Genomic DNA, 27,757 nt, shown 5'->3' on the forward strand with positions numbered 1-27,757 from the left:
TGAGCTCGGGCAGAGGGATAGGCTGCAACAAGTGCCAATTCACTGGAGGGCGAGAACTTATGCTAATTGTGCTGCAGAAGACTCAGCTTCTACCTTTCAGCCCCAGCTTACCACAGAGGGGCAATGGGCAGAATCCAGGAAGTGCTAGATGCATTAGGCAGCCTGCCAACAAGCTTCAGCACACTGGATCAGAGGAGTCCAACTCCAATTTGTTTTTGTGCTTTATGCAGAGCACGGAGACCATTCTGTACAGCATGGAATGACTGGTCAGCTCTATGAACATGCTAGTCCTACAACAGGCATAGGATCCTTGTCTAAATTACATAATGAGCATTTTAATACTTCTGGTGCACGCTTTGGATGCCTAAGGGGAGCTTGTTGAATATTGTGGGTGGAGCACATTCACTGCCAAATGAGCGCGTGCATGTTGACCCCACACTGGGCCCTGAGGCACCCATTTTATGTATGTACTGGCACAGAACTATCCATTCCTAGATACCCCATAAGTGTCCCAGTAAAGTACTCTAAACAAGAAGTTACCTAAAAAATTGGAACCTAAATAATTTGTTGCATGGATCATCAAGACATGGATTATACGTATGTGGGTTGTCACAACATGGACTGTACAAGTGCTGGGACAGTCGCAACCAGGCGACCAGACTGTCACAACATGGCTGGCATGCGTGTTCGGGATGTTACAGCATTACTAGGGTTCTGTGTCTGAGCTGAGATGATGGAATTGTGCAGAGACTGAGAGCAGCAAAATAGCTGGAGTGGTGAACCATGTATCATTAAAAGACAAATGTCACATTTAAGAATGAACTAAAGAGAAAAATATCCATAAATAAGTGGATCAAAGCAAGGATTTAGTAACCCAAAGACAAATAAAAAGTGATTAATGGGTTCAGGCAACTTTATGTGCAGATCTGGATCAAACCAGTACCAAATGCCCATAACATAGTATGGAGTCCAGCAGATCATGAAAGAAGTAGCAAATGCAATGGTCATTTTTATTGTTTTGATGCGAGCTTGTGGTAAGATATTCCTTGATCGACTCAGGTCCATCTCTGTAAGATAAATATTTAGAGAAATTCAGCACTTTCAAAAGTAAAGTGGAGGTCAGCAGTGATCACCAAAATTAACAACATGTAAAACAAGGCATAAAGTTTTTGTAGATTCTAAGATAGCCTTGAGGAAGAACATTGAACTGTGCAAGTCAACTGGCAAACCAGCTGGTCTCAATTGAACCAGGCGGTAGTATCTTCTGACATGTAATTATCTTCACAGACTACTCCATTCTTCCCCAACTTTGCAGTGGCACTATCCATCGCCAGCCATAATTCTGCACACAAAATGTAACACTGTACATGCTAAAAAGAAAATGGGAGTGGTTGGTGCTATGCTAGTATATTGGTCTTTCACATCTGGTACCTGGGATTGAACCCAGCCTAGACTGATAGAATGAAATTACCCTTTTATCTATAAGAGTACTATGGAAAACGAGCTTGGCAATCTTCACCAAATTGGGATTGGTATTTTCCATGGGAAAAAGTACTCCCAATTTAGTATTGCTAGCATTAAATTGGCAGCTTCACTTAGAAGGGTAGAAATTCCTCTTGGGTGGTAGTGTAGAACAAGCAATATTGCACAGGCTGCCTATTATATGCCAACTCCCTTGAGAGGCAACTCTATTGAAGTCAGAGGCTGATGCAATTCTGTCAGTTTTGCATTGCGCCCAAGCCAAATTTCAACCCCAGAAAAGCTCGCATTATGGCAGAGTGTGGCACTTAGTTTACTGCCACTTAGTTTACTGCTCATATTTTTTTTAACATTCCCTGAAAAGTTTTAGACTAAGGCTATATCACACAAGCCAGGCACAGTGAAAGCATTTTTTTCCCAGAATGCCATGCATGAAAGTGAAACAATGGCAGCTCCACCTACAATTTGATAAGCTGTATTGTCCATGTCCCCACAACACACACTTCTAAACACTAGCCTGAGGTTTTGATAGAATTGCAGTATCATACAGGATAGAAGGAGGCCAATATTACCCATTATGCCTACCTCGGTTCTTTAAAAAAGCAATCCAATTATCCTCACTCTTTTCCCATAACACAGAAAGCTTTTCCTTTTCAAGCTTTTACCCCATTCCCTTTTGCAAGTTATTATTCAATCTGCTTCTACCATCCTTTCAGGCTCTGCATTCCAGATCGTAACCACTATCTGCATAAAATAAGTTCCCATCATCATCCCTCTAGTTCTTTTGCCAATTATCTTAAATCTGTGGCCTCTGGTTATCAACAACTCTCCTGCCAATAGAAACAATGGCCTTGATATTGACCCAAACAGCCTCGCACTCCACCTCCCCACCCCACCCTCTCCTGTGAGTGAGAGAAGGTTGAATGAGTGGCTAAAATGCAAATATTCCTCAATGTGCTCCCAACCCGAAGCTGTGCGACCATCATAATTTTCATGGCTTCTGTTAGCTGGTCTGAGGACATTTCTATGTAGAGGCAAGAGCCTCATAAATGTATTTAAATTGGTGTCCAATGAAGCAGAGATAACTTCAGGAAAAACCTTTTTTATGACGTGTGTAGCTAGGATCTGGAATGCACTGCCTGAGAGTGTGGTGGCGGCAGATTCAATCGCTGCTTTCAAAAGGGAATTGGATAATTATCTGAAGAGACAAAAATTGGAGGGCTACAGGGAAAAAGCCGGGGAGTGGGATTAGGTGAGTAGCTCTTACAGAGAGCTGGCACAGACACAATGGGCCAAATAGCCTCCTTCTGCGCTGTAACCATTCTCTGTTTCTAGGATTCTATGATGCGTTGAGGAGGGAGCTGCAATTGGTAGCAAAGAAGGCAGCAACGGAGGGTCTGTGCTCACAGAAGACCATAACCACCCATCAGTGTGTTCAGGCAGAGGATGAGTTACCTTCATCTCGTTGAGGAGCAGTGCTTTAGGTGGCTTGAGATGACATGTGGTCACTGACTTCTGCAGCCTCCTCGAGGAAGACTTTCTCCAAGCTTCACCTGACGATTATCAGTTAATGTTACCGGTTAAAAATTATCACTTAAAGTAACCACTGCCATGAATTTCTTTGCTTCTGGCTCCTTCCAGGCTGCCATACGAGACATATCAAGAGTGTTACAGTCGGCAGCTCACACTGTAGTAGGCAAGTGATGGATGGATTATTTCCTAGGGCCAGAGATATATAATGTTTTTGTCTGATGAAGACAGTCAGACAGAGCAAGCATTGGGGTTTACATCTCGGACTTCCCACAGGTGCAAGGCATCATAGATTACATGTACATAGCAATCAGAACAGCCCCCGACCAGATAGCAGCATTTGTGAACCACAAGGCCTTCCACTCCATCATAAAAAGAGGTTCATGCAGGTCTGCACACAATTCCCTGGATTCTGGGAGATGCTTTCCTAATGTGGCAGTCGAATATCCCTACAAGGTTTTGAATTGGGATCAACCTCATGGTATGGCTGCTTGGGGACAAGAGAAACGCTCTTCAACTGTGGCTCTTGACACCTTTGAGGAACACCCTGCACTCAACAGCAGGAGACACATCACCATGCGATGCATTATCAAGCAAGCCATAGAAATTCTGAAGCTAAGGTTCAGGTGCCTTGACAGGTCTGCAGGTTCTCTATGGCAATTGCCAACCAGGGAATTGTTGCATGCTGCATCCTATACAACATAACAAGGCAAGGAGTTCTGGAGGATCATAATGAAGAAGACACTCATGACTCCCCATCAGATGAGGAGAACAATGATAATGGAGAAGATGGAGACCCGGATGCATGGCCACTGGAGTGTAAAGGATGTAGTAACAGCACACAGATTCACTTAGACCAATATTAATGGCACCATTGTCGCCACACCCACCATAGCCCCTCACACAAGCTGTCATGTGGTCCTCAATACCCTGGTCCAACATCCCTTAACTTCTGAGATTCAGAACATCTCTTGAACCTGCACACCCATTAAGTTAAATCCTGACTGTGAAGTCTCCATTCAGTCATGGGAAGCACTGGAAGAATGTGAGTTAAAAAAGTTTAATGTGCTCCAAAAATCAAAGGATCAAAACAAAATAATGTGTTGACCCTCTGTGATCTAAATATTCTTTTTCTATGCCTGTCACTTCAATGTACTGCTGCTCCAGTGGCCTCAGCAGAGATGGTGGCAGGCTGCCATGTACCTATTTCAGACACATGAAGTGTTCATGTGTGACGATCTCTGGGTTTTGGAGCCTGTATAGTCCCTGCTATTGACTCATCCTGTATTTGTACAAGGACAGTGCAGGCCAGCTGAAGTGGAGGCACCATCATGGGCATTGCATGAGGGGGTGGCAATGGATAAGATGTTCAGATCTCCTAAGAAACATTAGTCCTTGCCTCACCTGTTCTGCCATTCTCTCTCCCCAACAAAGTGCAGTCCAATCTGTTACAGCCACATGGTGTGACGTTGGTGGCTCCCACTGTTCAACTTGCCACCTGACTGCAGCAAGTGTATTTGTATTAGAGTTTAATCCCTTTGGTGTTTTATTTTTCACATAAACAGACAGCGATAGGTTTTCTTGTATGTTTTATAAACAGAAAGTCAATTGTTTACTGATCATCATGCATTTATCCCGAAATTGTCGCAACATCATTCACTCATACATTCACTCACACATACACACACAAGAAGAAACAGATAGAAAAGGGAAAGATGTAGGTAGGTTTTAGTGGGAAAGAAGGGGTCCGACAAACCTATTGAATTCTCTTGAGACTCAAATTCTAGATAGTTGCAGGCCTGAGATGATTGTAGATGTCTCTCTTGATTGAAGGTTCTAGTGAAGATGGTGGGTCACTTCAGCTACTGTATAATGTAGATATTAGATATTTTCCAGCAGTGCTGTGCTTTCTGGCTTACTGGAAGGCCAGCTGTTCCAAGTAACTTCACCTTCTGGGTCAGTCTCTCTCTCTCTCTTTCTCTGGCTGCTTTTGTTTTAAGATAAAACTGTGTTACCTCTCACCTCCTTTTAGAAGCCACTCTGGTTTGTTCCCCCTGGTGATTGCCCAGGATGTGGCTACTTCATACCTCCTTTGTTTTAGAAGAAAACATTCAATTCTGGAATATTTTCAGAATAGTTGTAAGATGGATTTCATTAACACTTTTTGTCTTTGAAGATTTTTCCTTTGTCTTTGTCATACTGTGGCTACAAGAGCAGGTTAGACGCTGGGAATTCTGTGGTAAGTAATTCACGTCATGACTCCCCGAAGCCTGTCCATCATCTGCAAGGCACAAGTCAGGACTGTGATGGAAAACTCTCCACTTGTCTGGATGAGTGCAGCTCTAACAATGCTCAAGAATCTCAACACCATTTAGGATAAAACAGCCAGCTTGATTAGAATCCAATCCACCACCTTAAAAACTTTCACTCCCTCCAGCACCGAAGCAAGAGTGTGTACGATTTACAAGATGCACTGCAGCAACTTGCCAAGCATCCTTTGACAACATCTTCTAAACCCACAACCTCCACTACCTAGAAGGACGAGGGAAGCAGATGCATGGGAACTCCACCGCCTGCACGTTCCCCTCCAAGTCACATACCATCCTGACCTGGAACTATATCACTGTTCCTTCACTGTTGCTAGGTCAAAATCTTGGAACTCTCTCCCTAATAGCATTGTGGGTGTACACCACATGGACTGCAGCAGTTCAAGAAGGTGGCTCATTAACACCTTCTCAAGGTCAATTAAGGATGGACAATAAATGCTGGCCTTGCCACAAGAATGAGAGTTTTGTGGATTGCACATTTATAAAGCGGTCACCCCGCAGCTTAAGAGTATTCAGACAGAGAACGAATGGATGACCGTTAGGCAGTCAAAAAGGACCAGGCAGGTATTGCAGGTGACCCCTGGATGCATCTCACTCTCCAAGCAGTATTCCATTCTGAATGCTGGTGAGAAGGATGGTTCCTCGGTCAGAGTCTGGACCACAGCACCACAGCTGGTTTAGCTGTACAGCAGGACAAGAGGACTATTGGAAAAGCAATAGGAATAGGGGATTCGACAGTTAGGGGAACAGACAGGAATTTCTGTGGCTGCAGACTTGAGTCCAGCATGGTATGTTGCCTCCCTGGTGCGAAAGTCAAGGATGCCACTGAGCAGCTGCAGAGCACTTTGTGGGGGACAGGGAGGGTGATCAGCAACAGTCGTGGTCCACATCAGACATCAGTACCAACAACATAGGTAGAAAGAGAGATGAGGTCCTGTAGGTAGAGTTTAGACAGCAAGGGAAGAAACTAGCTAGCAGGACTTCAAAGATGGTAATCTCTGGATTACTCCCAGTACCAAGTGCCAGTGAGCATAGAAATAGGAGGATACAGCAGATGCATGGCTGGAGAGATGGTGCTGGAGGGATTCCTGGAATGTTGGGACTGGTTCTGCAGCAGATGGGTGGTCTACAGGTAGGCCAGGTTGCACCTGAACAGAGCTGGAACCAACGTCCTTGCTGGACAATTTGCTCGTGCTTTTGGAGAGGGTTTAAACAAACTTGGCAGGGGTGTGGAAACCAGGAGGTAATGTTAGAGAGGAAAACCAAGGTGCATAGAGAATTGGGAAAGACAGATGGCACTACAGTAGCAAATAGTAAGATATTAGGTGGGGTTAGAATGTATTAAGGACAAATTTAGGTTTACTGTGCATGTATATGAATGTGTGGAATGTCGTAAATAAGGTTGGTGAGCTGCAGATGCAGATAGCCACATGGAAATATGATGTCTTGGCGATAAATGAGGCCTGGCTCAAAATAGGGAAGGACTCAGTACTAAATATCCTTAGATCCATAGAGCCACAGAAAAATTACAGCACAGAAGGAGGCCATTCAGCCCGTCTTGTCTGTGCCGGCCGAACAAACTAGCCACCCAATCTAATCCCACCTTCCAGCACCTGGTCCATAGCCTTGCAGGTTACAGCACTTCAGGTGCATGTCCAGGTACCTTTTAAAAGAATTGAGGGTTTCTGCCTCCACCAGCATTTCTGACAGTAAATTCCAGACACCCATCACCCTCTGGGTGAACAAGGTTTTTCCTCATGTGTGACTTTGTACACCTCTCAGTCTCCTCTGTTCTAGGCAAAAAAACAACCCTAGCCAATCCAATCTTTCCTCATAGCTGCAACTTTCAAGCCCTGGCAACATTCTTGTAAATCTCTTCTGTACTCTTTCCAGAGCAATTATGTCCTTTCTGTAATGTGGTAACCAGAACTGTATACAATACTCCAGCTGTGGCCTAACCAGCATTTGAAACAGTTCCAGCATTACATCCCTGCTTTTGAATTCTATACCTTAGCCAATAAAGTAAAGCATTCGATATGCCTTCTTCACCACTCTATCTACCTGTCCTGCCACCTTCAGGAACCTGTGGACATTCACTCCAAGGTCTCTCACTTCTTCTACCCCTCTCAATATCCTCCCATTTATTATGTATTCCCTTGCTTTATTTGTCCTCCCCAAATGCATTACCTCACACTTCTCTGGATTGAAATCCATTTGCCAATTTTCCGCCCACTCAACCAAACCATTGATATTTTTCTGGAGTCTACAGCTATCCTATTCATTAGCAACTACACGGCCAATTTTTGTGTCATCAGCAAATTTCCCAATCATGCCTCCCACATTTAAATCCAAATCATTAATACACCACAAACAGCAAGGACACAACACTGAGCCCTGTGGAACGCCACTGGAAACAGTTTTCCATTTGCAAAAACATCCGTCGACTATTACCTTTTGTTTCCTGTCCCTGAGCCAATTTTGGATCCAACCTGCCACATTCCCCTGTGTCTCATGGGCTTTCATTTTACTGACCAGTCTGCCATGCGGGACCTTGTCAAATGCCTTACTAAAATCCATGTAGACCACATCCACTGCACGACCCTCATCAATCCTCCTTGTTACTTCCTCAAAAAAGTCAATTACGTTAGTAAGACATGACCTTCCCGTAACAAATCCATGCTGACTATCCCTGATTAATCTGTGCCTTTCTAAGTGGCAGTTTATCCTGTCCCTTAGAATTGATTCTAACAAATTACCCACCCCCAAGGTCAGACTGACTGGCCTATAATTATTAGGCCCATCCCTTGTACCCTTTTTAAACAATGGTACAACGTTTGCAGACCTCCAATCCTCTGGTACCTCGCCCATATCTAGTGAGGATATGAAGATGATCCTTAGTGCATCCATTATTTCCTCCCTAGCTTCCTTTAACAACCTGGAATGCAATCCATCCGGCCCTGGTGATTTATCCACTATCAAGGATGCCAGACCCTCTAGTACGTCTTCTTTCATTATGCTTATCGTATCTAATATTTCACATGCATCCTCTTTAACGACAATGTCTGCATTAACACTTTCCTTTGTGAAGATAGAGACAAAAAGCTCATTAAGAACCCTTCCCACATCTTCTACATCCACGTATAAGTATCCTTGTACATCTCTGATAGGCCCTACCCTTTCCTTAGTTATCCTCTTGCTCTTAATGTACTGATAAAACATCTTCGGGTTTTCCTTGACTTTGCCTGCCAATAATTTTTCATATCTTCACTTTGCTTTTCTCTTCACCCCTACACTTTCTATACTCCTCTAGACTTTCTAAAGTATTCTTGGATACAACATATTCAGGAAAGATAGGAAAGGAAGCAAAGGGGGAGGGGTAGCTATATTGTTTAAGAAGAACATTACAGTGCTGGAGAGAAAGGATGTCCTAGAAGGGTTGAGGACAGAATCTATTTGGTTGGAGCTAAGAAACTATAGAGGTACCATTACTGGGTATATTCTATAGGCCACCTACTAGTGGGAAGCATATAGATGAACAAATTTGCAAGGAAATTACAGAGAGGTGCAAGAATTATAGAATAGCTATAAATGGGGGACTTTAATTATCCTAATATAGACTGGGATAGTAATGGCGTAATGGGCAGAGAGGGGGTAAAAGTTTCTTGAGTGTGTTCAGGAGAATTTTCTGCATCAGTATGTTTCCAGTCCAACAAGGAAGGAGGCATTTCCGGATCTAGTTCTGGGGAATGAGGCAGGTCAAGTGAATCAAGTGTCAGAAGGCGAACATTTAGGGGACATGATCATAGTATCATAAGGTTTAGGTTGGCGATGGAAAAGGACAAGGAGAAATCCAGGGTAAAAATTATTAACTGGGGGAGGGCCAATTTCAATGGGGTGAGAATGGATCTGGCACAAGTAAATTGGCAGGCAAAACTGTAACAGAACGATGGGCTGAATTTAAAGGGGAGATAGTTCAGCTACAGTCAAGGTACATTCCCACAGTGTGGGGGGCAGTAGGGGGGGAGGTGCTGCGAGAAGGGGGAGGGTAGGGCAAATGAATCCAGATCTCCCTGGATGATGAAAGGGATAGACCAAAGAACAAAGAACAGTACAGCACAGGAACAGGCCATTCAGCCCTCCAAGCCTGTGCCGATCTTGATGCCTGTCTAAACTAAAACCTTCTGCACTTCCGGGGACCGTATCCCCCTATTCCCATCCTAATCATGTATTTGTCAAGATGCCTCTTAAACCTGCTTCCACCACCTCCCCCGGCAGCAAGTTCCAGGCACTCACCACCCTCTGTGTAAAGAACTTGCCTCGCACGTCCCCTCTAAACTTTGCCCCTCGCACCTTAAACCTATGTCCCCTAGTAACTGACTCTTCCACCCTGGGAAAAAGCTTCTGACTATCCACTCTGTCCATGCCACTCATAACTTTGTAAACCTCTATCATGTCGCCCCTCCACCTCCGTCGTTCCAGTGAAAACAATCCGAGTTTATCCAACCTCTCCTCATAGCTAATGTCCTCCAGACCAGGTAACATCCTGGTAAGCCTCTTCTGTACCCTCTCCAAAGCCTCCACGTCCTTCTGGTAGTGTGGCGACCAGAATTGTACGCAATATTCTAAGTGTGGCCTAACTAAAGTTTTGTACAGCTGCAGCATGACTTGCCAATTTTTATACTCTATGCCCTGACCAATGAAGGCAAGCATGCCGTATACCTTATCCACTTGCGTTGCCACTTTCAGTGACCTATGGACCTGTACGCCCAGATCTCTCTGCCTATCAATACTCCTAAGGGTTCTGCCATTTACTGTATACTTCCCACCTGTATTAGATCTTCCAAAATGCATTACCTCACACTTGTCCGGATTAAACTCCATCTGCCATTTCTCCACCCAAGTCTCCAACCGATCTATATCCTGCTGTATCCTCTGAGAATCCTCATCACTGTCCGCAACTCCACCAACCTTTGTGTCATCCACAAACTTACTAATCAGACCTGCTACATTTTCCTCCAAATCATTTATATATATTACAAACAGCAAAGGTCCCAGCACTGATCCCTGCGGAACACCACTAGTCACAGCCCTCCATTCAGAAATGCACCCTTCCACTGCTACCCTCTGTCTTCTATGACCGAGCCAGTTCTGTATCCATCTTGCCAGCTCACCTCTGATCCCATGTGACTTCACCTTTTGTACCAGTCTGCCATGAGGGACCTTGTCAAAGGCTTTACTGAAGTCCATATAGACAACATCCACTGCCCTTCCTTCATCAATCATCTTCGTCACTTCCTCAAAAAACTCAATCAAGTTAGTGAGACACGACCTCCCCTTCACAAAACCATGCTGCCTCTCACGAATAAGTTCATTTGTTTCCAAATGGGAGTAAATCCTGTCCCGAAGAATCCTCTCTAATAACTTCCCTACCACTGATGTAAGGCTCACCGGCCTATAATTTCCTGGATTATCCTTGCTACCCTTCTTAAACAAAGGAACAACATTGGCTATTCTCCAGTCCTCTGGGACCTCTGGGACCTCACCTGTCGACTGTCAAGGCCCCAGCAATTTCTTCCCTTGCCTCCCTCAGTATTCTGGAGTAGATCCCATCAGGCCCTGGGGACTTATCTACCTTAATGCTTTTCAAGACGCCCAACACCTCCTCCTTTTTGATAATGACATGACCCAGACTATCTACACTCCCTTCCCTAGACTCATCATCCACCAAGTCCTTCTCTTCGGTGAATACTGAATACTCATTTAGTACCTCGCCCATTTCCTCTGGCTCCACACATAGATTCCCTCCTCTGTCCTTGAGTGGGCCAACCCTTTCCCTGGTTACCCTCTTGCTCTTTATATACATATAAAACGCCTTGGGATTCTCCTTAATCCTGTTTGCCAATGCCTTTTCATGGCCCCTTTTAGCCCTCCTGACTCTTTGCTTAAGTTCCTTCCTACTGTCTTTATATTCCTCAAGGACTTCATCTGTTCTCAGCCTTCCAGCCCTTACGAATGCTTCCTTTTTCTTTTTGACTAGGCTCACAATATCCCTCGTTATCCAAGGTTCCTGAAAATTGCCAGACTTATCCTTCTTCCTCACAGGAACATGCCGGTCCTGGATTCTAATCAACTGATGTTTGAAAGACTCCCACAAGTCAGATGTTGATTTACCCTCAAACAGCCGCCCCCAATCTAAATTCTTCAGTTCCTGCCTATTATTGTTATAATTAGTCTTCCCACAATTTAGCACCTTCAGCCGAGGACTACTTTTATCCTTATCCACAAGTACCTTAAAACTTACGGAATTATGGTCACTGTTCCCGAAATGCTCCCCTACTGAAACTTCGACCACCTGGCTGGGCTCATTCCCCAATACCAGGTCCAGTACGGCCCCATCCCTAGTTGGACTATCTACATACTGTTTCAAGAAGCCCTCCTGGATGCTCCTCACAAATTCTGCCCCATCCAAGCCCCTAGCACTAAGTGAGTCCCAGTCAATAAAATCACCCACCACTACAACCCTGTTACCTTTACATCTTTCCAAAATCTGTCTACATATCTGCTCCTCTACCTCCCAATGTCTGTTGGGAGGCCTGTAGTAAACCCCCAACATCGTGACTGCACCCTTCCTATTCCTGAGCTCGCTATTGTCTCGCTGCATGACTCCTCCGAGGTGTCCTCCCGCAGTACAGCTGTGATGTTCTCCTTAACCAGTAATGCAACTCCTCCACCCCTTTTACATCCCCCTCTATCCCGCCTGAAGCTAGAGAGTAAGATGGAGCAGAAAAAGGGTGCTGATGAGAGATGTCAATTTGATAATATAAGCGAGAACCAAGCTGAATACAGAAGGTTCAGTGGGGAAGTGAAAAAACAAGTAAGGGAAGCAAAGAGAGAGTACGCGAAGAAACTGATGGCTAATAAAAAAGGGAATCCAAAAGTCTTCTACAGGCAAATAATTACGAAAAGGGTGGCAAAAGGAGGAGTGGGGCCAATTAGGGACCTAAAAGTGGATTTACAAATGGAGGCAGTGGGGCATGGCTGAGATACTAAACGAGTACTTTGCATCTGTTTTTACCAAGGAAGAAGATGCTGCCCAAGTCATCGTGTAAGAAGCAGTAGTTGAGACACTGGATGGGCTAAAATGAATGAAGAGGAGGTATTAGATTGGCTGGCTGTACTTAAAATTGATGTCACCAGGACCAGAGGAGATGCATCCAAGGATACTGAGGGTAGTGAGGGTGGAATTTGCAGAGGCACTGGTCATAATCTTTCAACCCTCCTTAGATACACCGGTTGTGCTGGAGGACTGGAGAATTGCAAATGTTACACCCTTGTTCAGAAAAGGGTGTAAAGAAAACCCAGCAACTACAGGCCAGTCAGTTTAACCTCAGTGGTGGGAAAACTTTTCGAAACGATAATTTGGGACAAAATTAGCAGTCAATTGGTCAAATGTGGATTAAATAAGGAAAGCCAGCATGGATTTGTTAAAGGCAAATCATATTTAACTAACTTGCTGGAGTTTTCTGATGTGGTAACAGAAAGGGTTGATGAGGTTATTGTAGTGTACACGGACTTCCAAAAGGCATTTTATAAAGTGCCACATAACAGGCTTGTTATCAAAGTTAGAGTTCATGGAATAAAAGGGACAGTAGCAGCAAGGGTACAAAATTGTCTGAGTGACTGGAAACAGAGTTCTGGTGAACGGTTGTTTTTCAGACTGGAGGAAGGCATACGGTGGGGTTCTCCAGGGGTCAGTGTTCGGACCCCTGCTTTTCTTTATATTAATGACCTAGACTTGGGTGTACAGGGCACAACTTCAAAATGTTGATGTCACAAAACCTGAAACTATTGTGAACTGTGAGGAGGGTGGTGATAAACTTCAAGAGGACATGAGCAGACTGGTGGAATGGGCAGACAAGGGACAGATGAAATTTAATGCAGAAAAGTGTGAAGTGATTCATTTTTGTAGAAAGAATGAGGAGAGGCAATATAAAGGGTACAATTCTAAAGCTGGTGCAGGAGAAGAGGGACCTGGGGGCATATGTGCACAAATCATTGAGGGTGGCAGGGCAGGTTGAGGAGGTGGTTAATAAAATATACATGATCCTGGGCTTTACATATACAGGCATAGAGTACATGAACAAGGAACTTATGATAAACCTGTATAAACACTGGTGCAGCCTTAACTGGAGAATTGTGCCCAGTTCTGGGCACCACACTTTAACAAAGATGTGAAGGAATTAGAGAGTGTGCAGAAAGGATTCACGAGAATGGTTCCAGGGATGAGGAACTTCAGTTACGTGGATAGGTTGGAGAAGCTGGGGCTGTTCTCCTTGGAGAAGAGAAGATTAAGAGGAGATTTTATATAGATGTTCAAAATTCATGAGGGGTCTGGACAGAGTAGATCGGGAGAAACTGTTCCCATTGGCAGAAGGTTCGATAACCAGGGGACACCGATTTAAGGTGATTGGGAAAAGAACCAACGGCAACATGAGGAGAAACTGTTCTATGCAGCAAGTGGTTAGGATCTGGAATGCACAGCCTGAGAGTGTGGAGGACGCAGATTCAGTCATGGCTTTCAAAAACAAATTGGACAATTATCTGAAGAGAAAAAATTTGCAAGCTATGGGGAAAAAGCAGGGGAGTGAGACGAGGTGATTTGCTCTTGCAGAGAGCTGACACTGACACGACAGGCCAAATGACCACCTTCTGTGCTGTAACCATTCTATAATTCTGTGATTCTACACTCCAAGAGAGAATTTAAAAATTACAACCAAGGTGCTGGTATCTGCACTAGTTCCTGCAACACTTGTGTCATGTGACAGTGTATCCTCAGCGAGTATCAGCTCTTCTGAGGAGTCGTTGTCCTCTCTCATCAGGAGCTCTTAGTTTTGTTGTGATGGAGGAGAGAAAAAAGGGATAATGTTAAGTGATGGAACTTTGAAAATGTACAGGAAACAAACACTGCAACAGAGTTGTCAATGTTCTACAGTCCACTGAAGGTAAAGTTGTTTTATGGTAGATGCGGGTGTGAAAAATTAATGTTCTCACCCTCTTCGCTAGACTGCCAGCCTCACCATTGCAAACACTGAGAGAGCTTGATATGCTACTGACCTCAAGTGCCTCCTTCTCCACCAAGGAAATCTCAACTGCTTCATAAGGTCCTCCACTGCTCCCCTGATATTCTGTGCTCTCTTCTCCTGCAAGGGTAGTACGAAATACTTATGAGTAACTCTGTGGAATGTGTACATTTGATGGATGTAAATGGTGAAGGTAAGAATCAGGCACATGCATAAAATGTGTGAGTGGCATTCCTTTGAGGATCGAGCTAACAGTGTCATTCCTGGATATATGAATGACAGTAGTTGGAGGTGACAGAGGTCATACGAGATGAGATGAAGATTGGCGTCACTAGCACTGGTAGAGATGGAAACAGGAGGTGAGCATGCCAAGGGAGTGCGAGTGAGAGGAGTGAATCGGTCTAATTTGCTGTGATGAAGGTGATGTCAGGGTAAGGAGTAGTGTGAATGGCATAGGACTGACAAGACAAAGTGAGAGGGGGGTGCAGTGCAGAATCTGGGAGAATATAGCCATATGCTCACCTTTCCTGACCTGGTCAGGTCATTGAACTGCTTACGACACTGAATCCAAGACATTGGGGTTACACTCCTGCTGCTCACCTCCTCTGCCAGCTCCAGCAAAGCCTTCTTGATGGAGGCAGCAGGCTTCTTTTCCCCACTGGTTGAGAACAACACCTCCCTGTTACTCCTTATTGCCCCCAGCAGCCAAACCAGGATGTGTCTGAAAATCTTTCTCTTCCTTTATTCATCCTTCAATTTCCTGGTTTATCTTTTACCATGTAACCCTACAAACCTGTTCCTCAATTTCATGATTTTGATCATCTCTATTAAATCTCCTCTTAACCTTCTCTGCTGTAAAGAGAACAACTCCAGCTTCTCCTGTCTCTCCACACAACTGAAGTCCCTCATCCTGTTACCTTTCTAGTAAATCTCTTCTGCACTCTCTCCAAGGCCTTGACATCCTTCCTAAAGTGTGTTTCTCAGAGTTGAACATAACACTCCAGCTGAGGCCTAACTAATGTTTTCCAGAGGATTAGCATACCTTCCTTGCTTTCATACTCTAATTCTTCTATTAATAAAGTCAAGGATCCCAATTTTTAACAGTCTTCTCAATTTGACCTGCCAACTTCCTACACCCCCAGGTCTCTCTGTTCCTGAGCCCCCATTTACATTGTACCATTTAGTTCATATTGCCTCTCCTCATTCTCCTTACAAAAATACATAATTTCACACTTCTCTGTGTTAAATTTCTGTGCCACGTGTCTACCCATTTCATCAGTCTGTCTATGTCCTTCTGAATTCTGTTACTACGCTCCTCATGGTTTGCTACATTTCCAAGTTTCATATCATCTGCAAGCTTTGAAATTATGCCCTGGATACCCAAGTCCAGATCATTAATATATAGCTCCCCCTAGTCTGAAAAACAACAGTTCATCACTATTCTCTGCTTTCTGTCCCTTAGTCAATTTTGTATCCACTCTGCCACTATCCCTTTAATCCCATGGACTTTAATTTTGCTTACAAGTCTATCATGTGGTACTTTGTCAAATACCTTTGGAACGTCCAGAAAGACATCTACCTTCATCAACCCTTTCAGTTACTTTAACAAAGAACTCAATCATATGATTTAAGTACAATTTGCCCTTAACTAATCCATGCTGGCCTTCATTTATTCGCCCATACTTTTTCAAATGCCAATTAATTTTTTGCTGGATTGTTGTCTATAGAAGTTTCCCCATCACTGACATTAGGTTGATTGGTCTGTAGTTGCTGAGTTTATCCCTCTCCACATTTCTAAACAGGAATGTAACATTTGCAAACTCCCAGTTCTCTGACGTTTCACCCATATCCAAGAAGGATTGGAAAATTACGACCAGGGCCTCCGCATTTTCGACCCTTACTTCCCTCAATGAACTAGGATGCATCCCATCCAGACCAGGTAACTTTTCTACTTTGGAGACTGCCAACATTTTTAGTATCTCTTTTTCATCTATTTTTTATCATATCCAATCTCTAATACCTCCTCCTTTATGGCTACATCAGCAGCATTCCTTTCTCTAGTGAAGTCAGATGTAAAGTACTCATTTACTACCTCAGCCATATTTTCTGCGTCCACAAGATCTCCTTTTTGATCCCTAATTGATCCACCCTTCCTTTGTCTATCCTTTTACTATTTATGTGTTTATAAAAGACTTTTGGGTTTCCTTTTAAGTTAGCCACTAATCCATTCTTATGCTCTCTCTTATTTCCTCTTAAATCGCCTCTGTACTTTATCAACATTCTGGGGGTTACCAATGACTAGAAACTGAACTGGACAGACACATAAATACTGTGGCTACAATAACAGGTCAGAAGCTGGGAACTCGATGGCGAGTAACCCACCTCCTGACTCCCCAAACCTGTTCACCATCTACAAGGCACAAGTGAGGAGTGTGACGGAACACTCTCCACTTGTCTGGATGAGTGTGGCTCCTAAAACACTCAAGAAGTTCGGCACCATCCAGGACAAAGCAGTCGCTTGATCGGCACCCCATCCACCACCTTAAACATTCACTCCCTCCACCAGCGACACACAGTGGCAGCTGTGTGTACCATTCATTAATGTGAATGCACGGAGTGGGTTTATAAGACTGGTGGGGTACAGGTGCAGATTGCCATGTGGAAATATGATGTTGTGGCTATAACGGAGACCTGGCTCAAAGAAGGGCAGGACTGGGTGTTAAATATTCCTGAATACAAGGTGTTCAGGAAAGATAGGAAAAGGAAAAAAGGGGGAGGGGTGGCAGTATTAAGGACAGCATTGCAGTGCTGGAGAAAAAGGATGCCCCAGAGAGGTAGAGGACAGAATCAATTTGGCTAGAGATAAGGAACAAAAAAGGTGCAGTTACATTGCTTGGTGTTGTCTATAGGCCACCAGCTAGTGGGAAGGACATAGAGAAACAAACCTGCAAGGAAATTACAGAAAGGTGCAAAAACTATAGGGTAGTTATAATGGGGGACTTTAATTATCCAAACATAGACTGGGATAATAGTAGTGTAAAGGGCAGTGAGGGGCAAGAGTTCCTAGAGTGTGTTAAGGAAAATTTACTACAACAGTATGTTGCTAGTTCAACGAGAAAGGAGGCACTGCTAGACCTGGTTCTTGGGAATGAGGTGAGCCAAGTGGATCAAGTATCAGTAGGAAAGCATTTAGGGGACGGTGATCATTGTATCATAAGGTTTATGCTGACTATGGAAAGGACAAAGAGCAATCCAGGGTAAGAATAATTAACTGGGGGAAGGCCAACTTCAATGGGTTAAGAATGGAGCTGGGGTGAATAAATTGGAGTCAAAAGCTGGCAGGAAAACTGGTAGATGAACAATAGGCTACCTTCAAAGAAGAGATCATTCGGGCACAGTCAAGATATGTTCCCTCAAAAGGGAAAAGTAAGGTAAACACATCCAGAGCTCCCTGGATGATAAAAGAGGTGGAGGTTGATAAAGAAGAAAAATTGTGCTCATGACAGATGCCAGGTAGAAAATACTATTGAGAACCAAGCTGAATATAAAGGTCAAGAGGGGAAGTGAAAAAGCAAATAAGAGAAGCAAAGAGAGAACATGGAGAGATTGGCAGCTAGTATTAAAGGCATATATAGGCATATAAATAGTAAAAAGGTGGTAAACGGAGAAGTTGGGCCGATTAGGGACCAGAAAGGGGATTTACACATGGAGGCAGAGGGCATAGCTGAGGTATTAAATGAAAACTTTGCATCTGTCTTTACCAAGGAAGAAGGTGCAACCCAGGCAATGTTGAAAGAGGAGGTAAGTCAGACACTAGAGGGGTTTAAAATTGATAAAGAAGAAGTATTTGATAGGCTGTCTGTACTTGAAGTAGATAAAGCATCAGGGCCGGATGAGATGCATCCAAGGATACTGCGGGAAGTGACGGTAGAAATCACAGATGCATTGGCCATAATCTTTCAGTCTTCCTTAGACTCGGGGGTGGTGCCAGAGCACTTGAGAATTGCAAACGTTACACTTTTGTTCAAAAAAGGGTGTAAAGATAAGCTCAGCAACTACAGGCCAGTCAGTTTAACTTCGGTGGTGGTAAAACTTCTAGAAAAAATAATTCCGGACAAAATCAATTGTCACATGGACAAATGTGAGTTAATTAAGGAAAGCCAGCATGGATTTCTTAAGGGAAAATCATGTTTAACTAACTTGCTGGAATTTTTTCAGGAGGTAACAGAGAGGGTTGATAAGGGCAATGCTGTTGATGTGGTGTACATGGACTTTCAAAAGGCATTTGATACAGTGCCACACAAGTTTGTGAGCAAACTTGTAGCTCATGGAATAAAAGGTATGGTAGCAACATGGATGTGAAATTGGCTGAGTGACAGGAAACATAGAGCAGTGGTTAATGGATGTTTTTTGAGCTGGAGGAAGGTTTGTAGTGGAGTTCCCCAGGGATCAATGTTGGGACCCTTGCTTTTCCTGATCTATATTAATGACCTAGACCTTGGTGTACAGGGTACAATTTCAAAGTTTGCCGATGATACGAAACTTGAAAGCATTGTGAACTGTGAGGAGAGTAGTGTTGAACTTCAAAAGGACATAGACAAGTTGGTGGAATCGGCGGACAGGTGGCAGATGAAGTTCAACGCAGAGAAATGTGAAGTGATTTATTTTGGTAGGAAGAACATGGAGAGACAATATAGAATAAAGGGTACAATTCTAAAGTGGATGCAGGAGCAGAGGGACCTAGGTGTATATGTACATAAGTCATTGAAGGTGGCAGGACAGGTTGAGATAATGGTTAATAAAGCATACAGTATCCTGGGCTTTATTAATAATGGCATAGAGTACAAGAGCAAGGAAGTTATGTTGAACTTGTATCAGACACTAGTTCGGCCTCAGCTGGAGTATTGTGTCCAATTCTGGATGCCGTACTTTAGGATAGACGTGAGGGCATTGGAGAGAGTACAGAAAAGATTTATGGGAATGGTTCCAGGGATGAGGAATTTCAGTTATAAAGATAGATTGGAGAAGTTAGGACTGTTTTCCCTGGAGAAGAGAAGGTTGAGAGGTGACTTGATAGAGGTATTCAAAATCATGAGGTGTTTGGACAGAGTAGATGGAGAGAAACTGTTCCCACTCATGAAAGGATCGAGAACGAGAGGGCACAGATTTAAAGTATTTGGTAAGAGAAGCAAAAGTGACATGAGGAAAAACTTTTTCACGCAGAGTGGTTAAGGTCTGGACTGCGCTGCCTGAGAACGTGGTGGAGGCAGATTCAATTGAAGCATTCAAAAGGGATTTAGACAGTTATATGAAAAGGAAGAATGTGCAGGGTTATGGGGAGAAGGCAGGGGAATGAAACTGAGGGAATTGCTCTTTCAGAGAGCCGGTGCGGACACAATAGACCGAATAGCCTCCTTCTGTAATGATTTTGTGATTCTGTGATAATATATTTTAACACATTACAGCTTTTTCTGAGCATTGAACACATAGGCCCACCCCTAATCATAGGTGACTGGAAAGATTGCAAACATATAGCAAACATACGATTAAACTTTGGGCGCAGAATATTTGTCATCTTGATGATTATTTTGGAATTGCAGATCAGCATGATGAATAGAGGGATAACAAATAGGAATCCAAAGGTGAAGAAGTTGTAGAGTGCCTGGTCCCACTGACCCTGAAAGCTTTCAAGAGTCGCACATTGTGAGAAGGGGAATGGTTCTGAGTAGTGGATCATTTTGAAGAGCCATAACTACAAAAAAGAGAAATAAAATCAATATCAGTCATAAGAAGCAGAGCAATTCTTTATATTTCTACATTCTCAGGATATGGGCAAGGCTGATATTTATCATCCATTCCCCTACTTGCCCTAAGAAAGTGGTGGCCCTTCTTTGAACCGTTGAATTCCGTGTGGTGAGGCTGCTCAGTTCATTCATTCTGAGCAGCTTGCCACGCCACTTGAGAGGGCAGTTAAAGATCAACTATGTTGGTGTGGGACTGGAATCACATATAGGCAGATTTCCTTCCCTCAACAACAATAGCTTTTATTTATTCAGCCCCTTTAAGATAGCAAAACATTTCAAGAATATTTGTGAATCAGTTGGGTTCTTATGAGATTTCGATAGCTTCATAGTCATGTTTACTCATACCCACATTTCCAGACATTTTTTGTAATGTATACAAAAGTTGAATACTGTGGATGCTGGCAATCTGAAAAAAAAAACAGAAAATGCTCGAAATACTCGGCAGCTCTGGCAGCATCTGTGGAGAGAGAAAGAATTAACATTTCAGGTCTATGACCTTGCATCAGAACTGAGCAAAGTTAGAAAAGTAATAGATTTTGAGTAAGTGAAAGGCAGGAGGGAGGGAAAAAGAACAAAACAGGTCTGTGATACGGTTCAGGGTAGGAGAGATTAAATGACAAAAGGTTTCATCGTGGGCGGCACAGTGGCGCAGTGGTTAGCACAGCAGCCTCACAGTTCCAGCGACCTGGGTTCAGTTCTGGGTACTGCCTGTGTGGAGTTTGCAAGTTCTCCCTGTGACCGCGTGGGTTTTCGCCGGGTGCTCCGGTTTCCTCCCACAGCCAAAGACTTGCAGGTTGATAGGTAAATTGGCCATTATAAATTGCCACTGGATTAGGTAGGGGGATGTGGTAGGAATATGGGAATATAGTGTAGGATTAGTATAAATGGGTGGTTGATGGTCAGCACAGACTCGGTGGGCCGAAGGGCCTGTTTCAGTGCTGTATCTCTAAATAAAAAAATAAAAGCAAAAGGGAGTGGTAATGGGACAAGTAACAAGACAAAAGATATGTCTAGATGAGGTGTGAATGGCAGGATAGCTGCTGCCCGAACACAAAGCAAAGGGATTAAGAAAGAAACGAGAAAAAACTGAACCAGCAAATAAACATGAAATAAGGTGGGGCAGAGGTTATGATCTTAAAATTGTTGAGCGCAATATTTAGTCCAGAAGGCTATAAAGTGCTCAGTCGAAAGATGAGGTGTTGTTCGTTGAGCTGCATTGGAGTACTGTAGCAGGAAAGGGTCAGAAAGGTCACTGTGGGAGAAAGATACAGAATTGAAACAGGCAACAGGAAGCTCAGGGTCATGCTTCCAGATTTTTTTGAAATGCTCTATCCGTTGTATATTTTAATGCCTTCACCTGAAAGGATGTGTGTCAAAATCTGGTCATCTGTGGATTTGATTCATTGTCCATTATTGAGAAATAGCTGCCTCAGCATCTGCCTCAGCTAGTCAATGGATCAATTGCATTTATCCCGTTATAAATTTTGGGGGAAAAATTGGGTTCCGTAGGTCCATATTTTGGGCACTTATTAGCCTTCTAAATGTCAAAAACCAGGTCCTAGATGCACACATACACTTCTTGATGGGATGTGTGCCAGCCACTAACTTGGCACAATAGTTTGTGCACACACACCACCGACAGCATGCAAAGCAGATAGATTATGACATCAATTAGTGTGCATTATTGATTTGATGCAAGCCCTGCTATATTTGAATGCCACTCTCTAGCCAGCACAAAACACTTTATCTCCCACATCTGAACATAGATTAATTGGCATTTTTTTTTCATTTGTTCATTCAAGGGATGTGGGCGTCACTGGCTAGGCCAGTATTTATTACCCATCCCTAATTGCCCTTGAAAAGGTGATGGTGAACTGCCTTCTTGAACTGCTGCAGTCCGTGGGGTGTAGGTACACCAACAGTGCTGTTAGGAAGGGAGTTCCAGGATTTTGCCCCAACGACAGTGAAGGAACGACGATATAGTTCCAAATCAGGATGATGTGTGGCTTGGAGGGAAACTTGCAGGTGATGGTGTTCCCATGCATCTGCTGACCTTGTCCTTTGAGGTGGTAGAAGTCGCAGGTTGGGAAGGTGCTGTTTAAGGAACCTTGGTGAGTTGCTGCAGTGCATCTTGTCAGATGGCACACACTGCTGCCATTGTGTGTCAGTGGTGAAGGGAATGAATGTTGAAGGTGGTGGATAGGGTGACGATCAAGCAGGCTGCTTTGTCATGGATAGTGTCAAGCTTCTTGAGTGTTGTTGGAGGTGGACCTATCCCTGCGAGTGGAGATTATTCCATCATACTCCTTACTTGTGCCTTGTAGATGGTGGATAGGCATTGGGGAGACAGGAGGTGAGTTATTCGCCTCAGAATTCCCAGTCCTGACCTGCTCTTGTAGTCACAGCATTTATGTGGCTAGTCCAGTTCAGTTTCTGGTCAATGGTAGCCCCCAGCATGTTGATAGTAGGGGATTCAGCAATGGTAATGCTATTAAACATCAAGGGGAGCTGGTTAGATTCTCTCTTGTTTGAGATGGTCATTACCTGGCACTTGTATAGCATGAATGTTACTTGCCGCTTATCAGCCCAAGCCTGGATGTTCTCCTGGTCTTGCTATATCTGGACATGGGCTGCTTCAGTATCTGAGGGGTTGGATTTTGTTCTTCTCCAGGCATTGGGGTCTGTGGCGGGCCTGAAGATGCCTCTGGGAGAGGGCTGCCACACACCCTGACACCAGGACGGACCGGCCTAATATTACTGGCGGCGCGAGGCCTAGTGGTGACCTCCCCTGCTGCTCGACAACAGGACCCCCCATTTGAATATTTAACTAAATTAAAATTAATGAATTAATGATACTCACGTTGCCGCCTGATGTCCCGCTGCGATCTTTGGCTTGGTGGCTGGCACTCCTGTGCCTTCGGATTCCAGCCTGCAGAAACAAGGCCACACTGGTGGGGGGGAGGGGGTAGTGGAGGAGGTAAATTTATGAGTGCGGGGGGGTTGTGGAACGGGGTCAAAGTAACGTCATGGGTGTAGGGAGTGGTGGGAAGGGTTGGAGTTTAACGTTTATGCAGTTTGGTGAGGGGGATGATCAAATGGACAAGGTTAAGTGTTTTTTGGAGTGTGGGCAAAGGGCAAATAATTAATTTCATTGTCATGGGGGGGTGGGAGAGGGGCAGAAGCAATGCCTGTATTTCTTTTAATATACTGTAACGATAAATATTTAAATTTCCCTGTAGGGCTCAAAGCCCTTTATAGATATTGTCAGCACTTGCACACAGGCAGCTGATGCCATTGCCGAGGACGGACAGCCAGCCCTCTCCATGTGATCGGGGGGGTGGGGTGGGGTGGGGGTGGTGGGGAGTGGTCGGCCTGCCCTGGCTATTTAAATAACCCACCGCATGAAAGATTGCGGCAGCTCCACGACATGCGGCCCGCATGGGCGGGCCACTGTTATTCTGGCCTGCTACTGACATTGGCAGTGGGCACAGGTGATTCAGCCCTGAGGAGTCTCAAATGGTGCTGAACATTGTGCAATCGTCAACGAACGTTCCTACTTCTGACCTTATGATGGAGCAAAGGTCATTGATGAAGCAGCTGAAGATGGTTGGTCCTAGGGCACTAATCTGAGGAACTCCTGCAGTGATGTCCTGGGACTGAGATGATTGACCTCCAACAACCACAACCATCTTCCCTTCTGCTAGAAGAACCTCCCACTAGTTTGACTTATAGGGATCATAAACTACTAACAGGTTAGTTATTGAATTATTTCTTCTGACTGTTGTTTAATTGCATCATTTGTTTTTGGAGCTTTCCTATACTTGTCTAAAGTTTCAATAATCTACAGGAAATGATCTGGTTTACACTCATGTACTTTTTTGGTGATTTAAAGGATTGTGCTGAAACAAGCCTGATAGGCTGCCCTCTTGAAATTGAGCACGACTGGAAAAATTAAGAGAGACCATGCAGAGCAAGACAAGCTGCTAGAAGAAGAAGGAGAAGGAGAGGGAATAAAGGCCCTCAGCAGTAGGACATATCTGCCGAAGGTATTTAGGGAACAATTCTCTCACCTCAATTTCAGCAAGGCCCAATGTATGAGATGTCTTCATTTCATGAAAGAGGTTGTGACTGAAATCTGCCAACTGCTGCAACAATTTGTTGTTGTCAGTCCCTCAAAACAAGGATGACGTTTGCCAGGCTTCATGATTTCTGTGTCCTCAGGTGACTCAGCAAGCCAATCCTGGAGCCACAGATCTTTGAGCAGGGAGGACAGGAGTTGTCCTGAGGAAGGGGAAGTTCTCAAGCCAGGGTTCTGTACTCTCTCCTTCCGCTTTCATCACTTCTCCACAGCAGAGTTTAGGCGGTCAGTTTCCGACTGCGTTGTGGTTGTTGGGTGAGGCAGTGTCACATGGTACATTTTGTGGCACGTTCCATCCATGCACTGAACTCAATTTGTCCCCTTTTCAATGAGGCCTTCAGAGTGTCTTTAAAGTGTTTTCTCTGTCCTCCTCGAGATCAGGTGCCACCCTTAAGTTGTGAGAAGAGGATCTACTTCGGAAGTCGATTATTTGGCATGTGGCTGCAGTGTCCAGACCAGCGGAGCTGATTTCACATAATCATGGTTGTGATGCTGGAGGAGTTGACTTCAGTGAGGATGCTGGAATTTGTCACCTGTCTTTTCACGTGGCTTTGAGCATCCTGTGCAGACGTCAATGGTGGAAATTCTCCAGCTCCCGGTGGTATCTTTGGGTAGGTGACCCAAGTCTCACTGCAATATAGTAGGGTGGTGACATCAGCAGCATTGTAGACTAAAGCCTTTGTCCACTTTTCGATATCTCTGATGTCGAAGACCTGGTTGAGAATGTTTAGCAGGCTGTGCTAGCACAGCCGATTCTGTGCTGTATCTTCACTTCGATGGCGACCTTTGCAGAAAGGCAGCTGCTGAGATATGAGAAGTGACTTCTAAAGTCTCCCCATCAATATCAATAGCTTTGTGGAGTGACAAAGATCATATCTCTGCAGTTCCACTGGATGGCCTGAAACCACAATGGGTCTCTGGAAGGATGTCTACACTGACGGGTAGGAGGGGGTTCAGGAGGATTCGTGTGAGAATCTTCCCGCTAGTGGATGGAAGGGGTATGCATCTATAGTTCTCACAAATAGATATATCACCCTTCTTGAAAAGTGAGACAATGATGGCATTGCGGCAGTTGGGAGGTTCAGGCAGGTTCTAACAAAAGTTCACAGACCTGAAACGTTAATTCTGTTTTTCTCTCCACAGATGCTGCCAGAACTCCTGAGTATTTCCAGCGCTTTCTGTTTTTACAATAGAGTACACCATCAGCGTCCTCAAACAAGACTTCCTGAACCACTCTGGAGGAGCCCTGTTGTACTCAGTTGAGCAGGTATCAAGATTTGTGGTAGTTTGCTGATGCTACACAATCTGGCCATTATGAAGGACAGCCCTTGCCACCACCTATCAGGTGAGAAGGTGAGAAGCAGGAGTATGAAGAAGAATAATAGGAGGAGCAACTGGAGGAGAAGCAAATGCAATGGAAGTGAAGGAACAGAAAGAGGAAGGGAGGGCACAATGTAGACAGCCCCTTTCTGCCCAGACTCTATGTGATGAAGTAATTAATTAGCGATACCAATAACCTCAATCGCATCTGCTCATTCACCAACAGTCACACATTCTTTACCTTTCCTCTAACACTGACCAGCACATTGTTCTCCTTCCGATAACACAGAAATATAAGCCACCAAAAAATGCATTTTCCAATCAAAATTTATAAATTAACTGATGACATAGTGCATACATAAATAAACTTATCACTCTTCCAATTGCCTTGGCCTCTCTTAGTGTTCCTCAGAAGTGCTTCCCCAGTGGCTGCAGCATTGGTAGTGGAAGGCTGCTGATCTTGAGTTGAGGAGACTGCAGATGGCCTTGGAGGCCTCAAGCAGCACTGGGCCTAGAATACCTGGCTTCAGACTGCATCATCTTAGTGTGAGCTGCAGCAGTTTGGCCTGGCTGGCTGACAGGCAGCAGCAAGGGCACTGGTGGAGTCACAGAGGTGGGAGCACAATTGCTGTCATCCTGAGAGAGGACAGCAGATTCTTGCTCCACGGTACCTTGGTGAGACCACACCTGCAGTATTGTGTACTGTTTTGGCTCTTTACCTAAGGAAGGATATACTTGCCACAGAGGGATTGCAACGAAGGTTCACTAGACTGATCCCTAGGATGGCGGGACTGTTCTACGAGGAGAGATTGGGGAGAGTGGGCCTATATTCTCAAGAGTTTAGAAGAATGAGAGGTGATCTGATTGAGGCATACAAAATTCTTACAGGCTCGACAGGGTAGATGCAGGAAGGATGTTTCCCCTGATTGGGGGGTCTAGAATCAGGGGACACAGTCTCAGACTAAGAGGTAGGCAATTTAGGACTGAGATGAAGAGGAATTTCTTCACTCAGAGGGAGGTGAATCTTTGGGATTCTCCACCCCAGAGAGCTGTGGATGCTCATCATTGAGTATATTCATGAAAGAGATTGATAGATTTCTAGATATTAAGGACATCAAGGGATAGGGGGATAGTGCAGGAAAATAGAGTTAAGGTAGAAGATAATTGATGACGGGATTGAAGACCAATAAATCCCCAGGTCCAGATGGTATACATCCCAGAGTACTTAAGGACGTGGCCCTAGAAATAGTGGATGCATTGGTGGTCATCTTCCAAGATTCTATAGACTCTGGAACAGTTCAAACAGATTGGAGGGTAGCTAATGTAACCCCACTATTTAAAAAAGGAGGTAGAGAGAAAGCAGGGAATTATAGACCAGTCAGCCTGACATCGGTAGTGGGGAAAATTCTAGAGTCCATTATTAAAGATTTTATCGCAGAGCACTTGGAGACAGTGGTAGAATCGAGCAGAGTCAGCAAGGATTTACGAAAGGGAAATCATGCTTGACAAATCTACTAGAATTCTTTGAGGATGTAACTAGTAGAGTTGATGAGGAGGAGCCAGTAGATGTGGTTTATTTGGACTTTCAGAAGGCTTTCGACAAAGTCCCACATAAGAGATTAGCGTGTAAAGTTAAAGCACATGGGATTGGGGGTAGTGTATTGCAATGGATAGAAAATTGGTTGGCGGACAGGAAACAAAGAGTTGGATAAATTGGTCTTTTTCTGAATGGCGGACAGTGACTAATGTGGTACCGCAGGGATCGGTACTAGGACCCCAGATATTCACAATATGCATGAATGATTTAGATGAGGGAACTAAATGTAATATCTCCAAATTTGCAGACGACACAAAACTGGGTGGGAGGGTGAGTTGTGAGGAGGATGCAGAGAGGCTTCAGGGTGATTTGGACAAGTTGAGTGAGTGGGCAAATGCATGGCAGATGCAGTATAATGTGGATAAATGTGAGGTTATCCACTTTGGCAGCAAAAACAGAAAGGCAGATTATTATCTGAACGGCTATAAACTGAGACAGGGGAAGATGCAGTGAGACCTGGGTATTCTCGTACACCAGTCGCT

At 44.3% G+C, this 27,757-nt stretch overlaps 1 protein-coding gene across 1 annotated transcript in view; it reads right to left on the bottom strand.

The window, feature by feature from the left end:
* Nucleotides 1-822: 822 nt before the first annotated feature.
* LOC137368838 (gonadotropin-releasing hormone receptor-like) overlaps nucleotides 823-27,757 on the bottom strand; it is a 32,324-nt gene continuing 5,389 nt past the window's right edge. Inside the window, exons 2-3 of the mRNA XM_068029044.1 lie at nucleotides 19,961-20,168; nucleotides 823-1,067 (exon numbers count right to left, since the gene is read on the bottom strand). Of these exons, the coding sequence (XP_067885145.1) occupies nucleotides 823-1,067; nucleotides 19,961-20,168 (453 nt within the window). The remainder of the gene's footprint in view (nucleotides 1,068-19,960; nucleotides 20,169-27,757) is intronic.

Source organism: Heterodontus francisci, chromosome 4 (assembly GCF_036365525.1).
Source record: "Heterodontus francisci isolate sHetFra1 chromosome 4, sHetFra1.hap1, whole genome shotgun sequence".
NCBI classification, from domain to species: Eukaryota; Metazoa; Chordata; class Chondrichthyes; order Heterodontiformes; family Heterodontidae; genus Heterodontus; species Heterodontus francisci.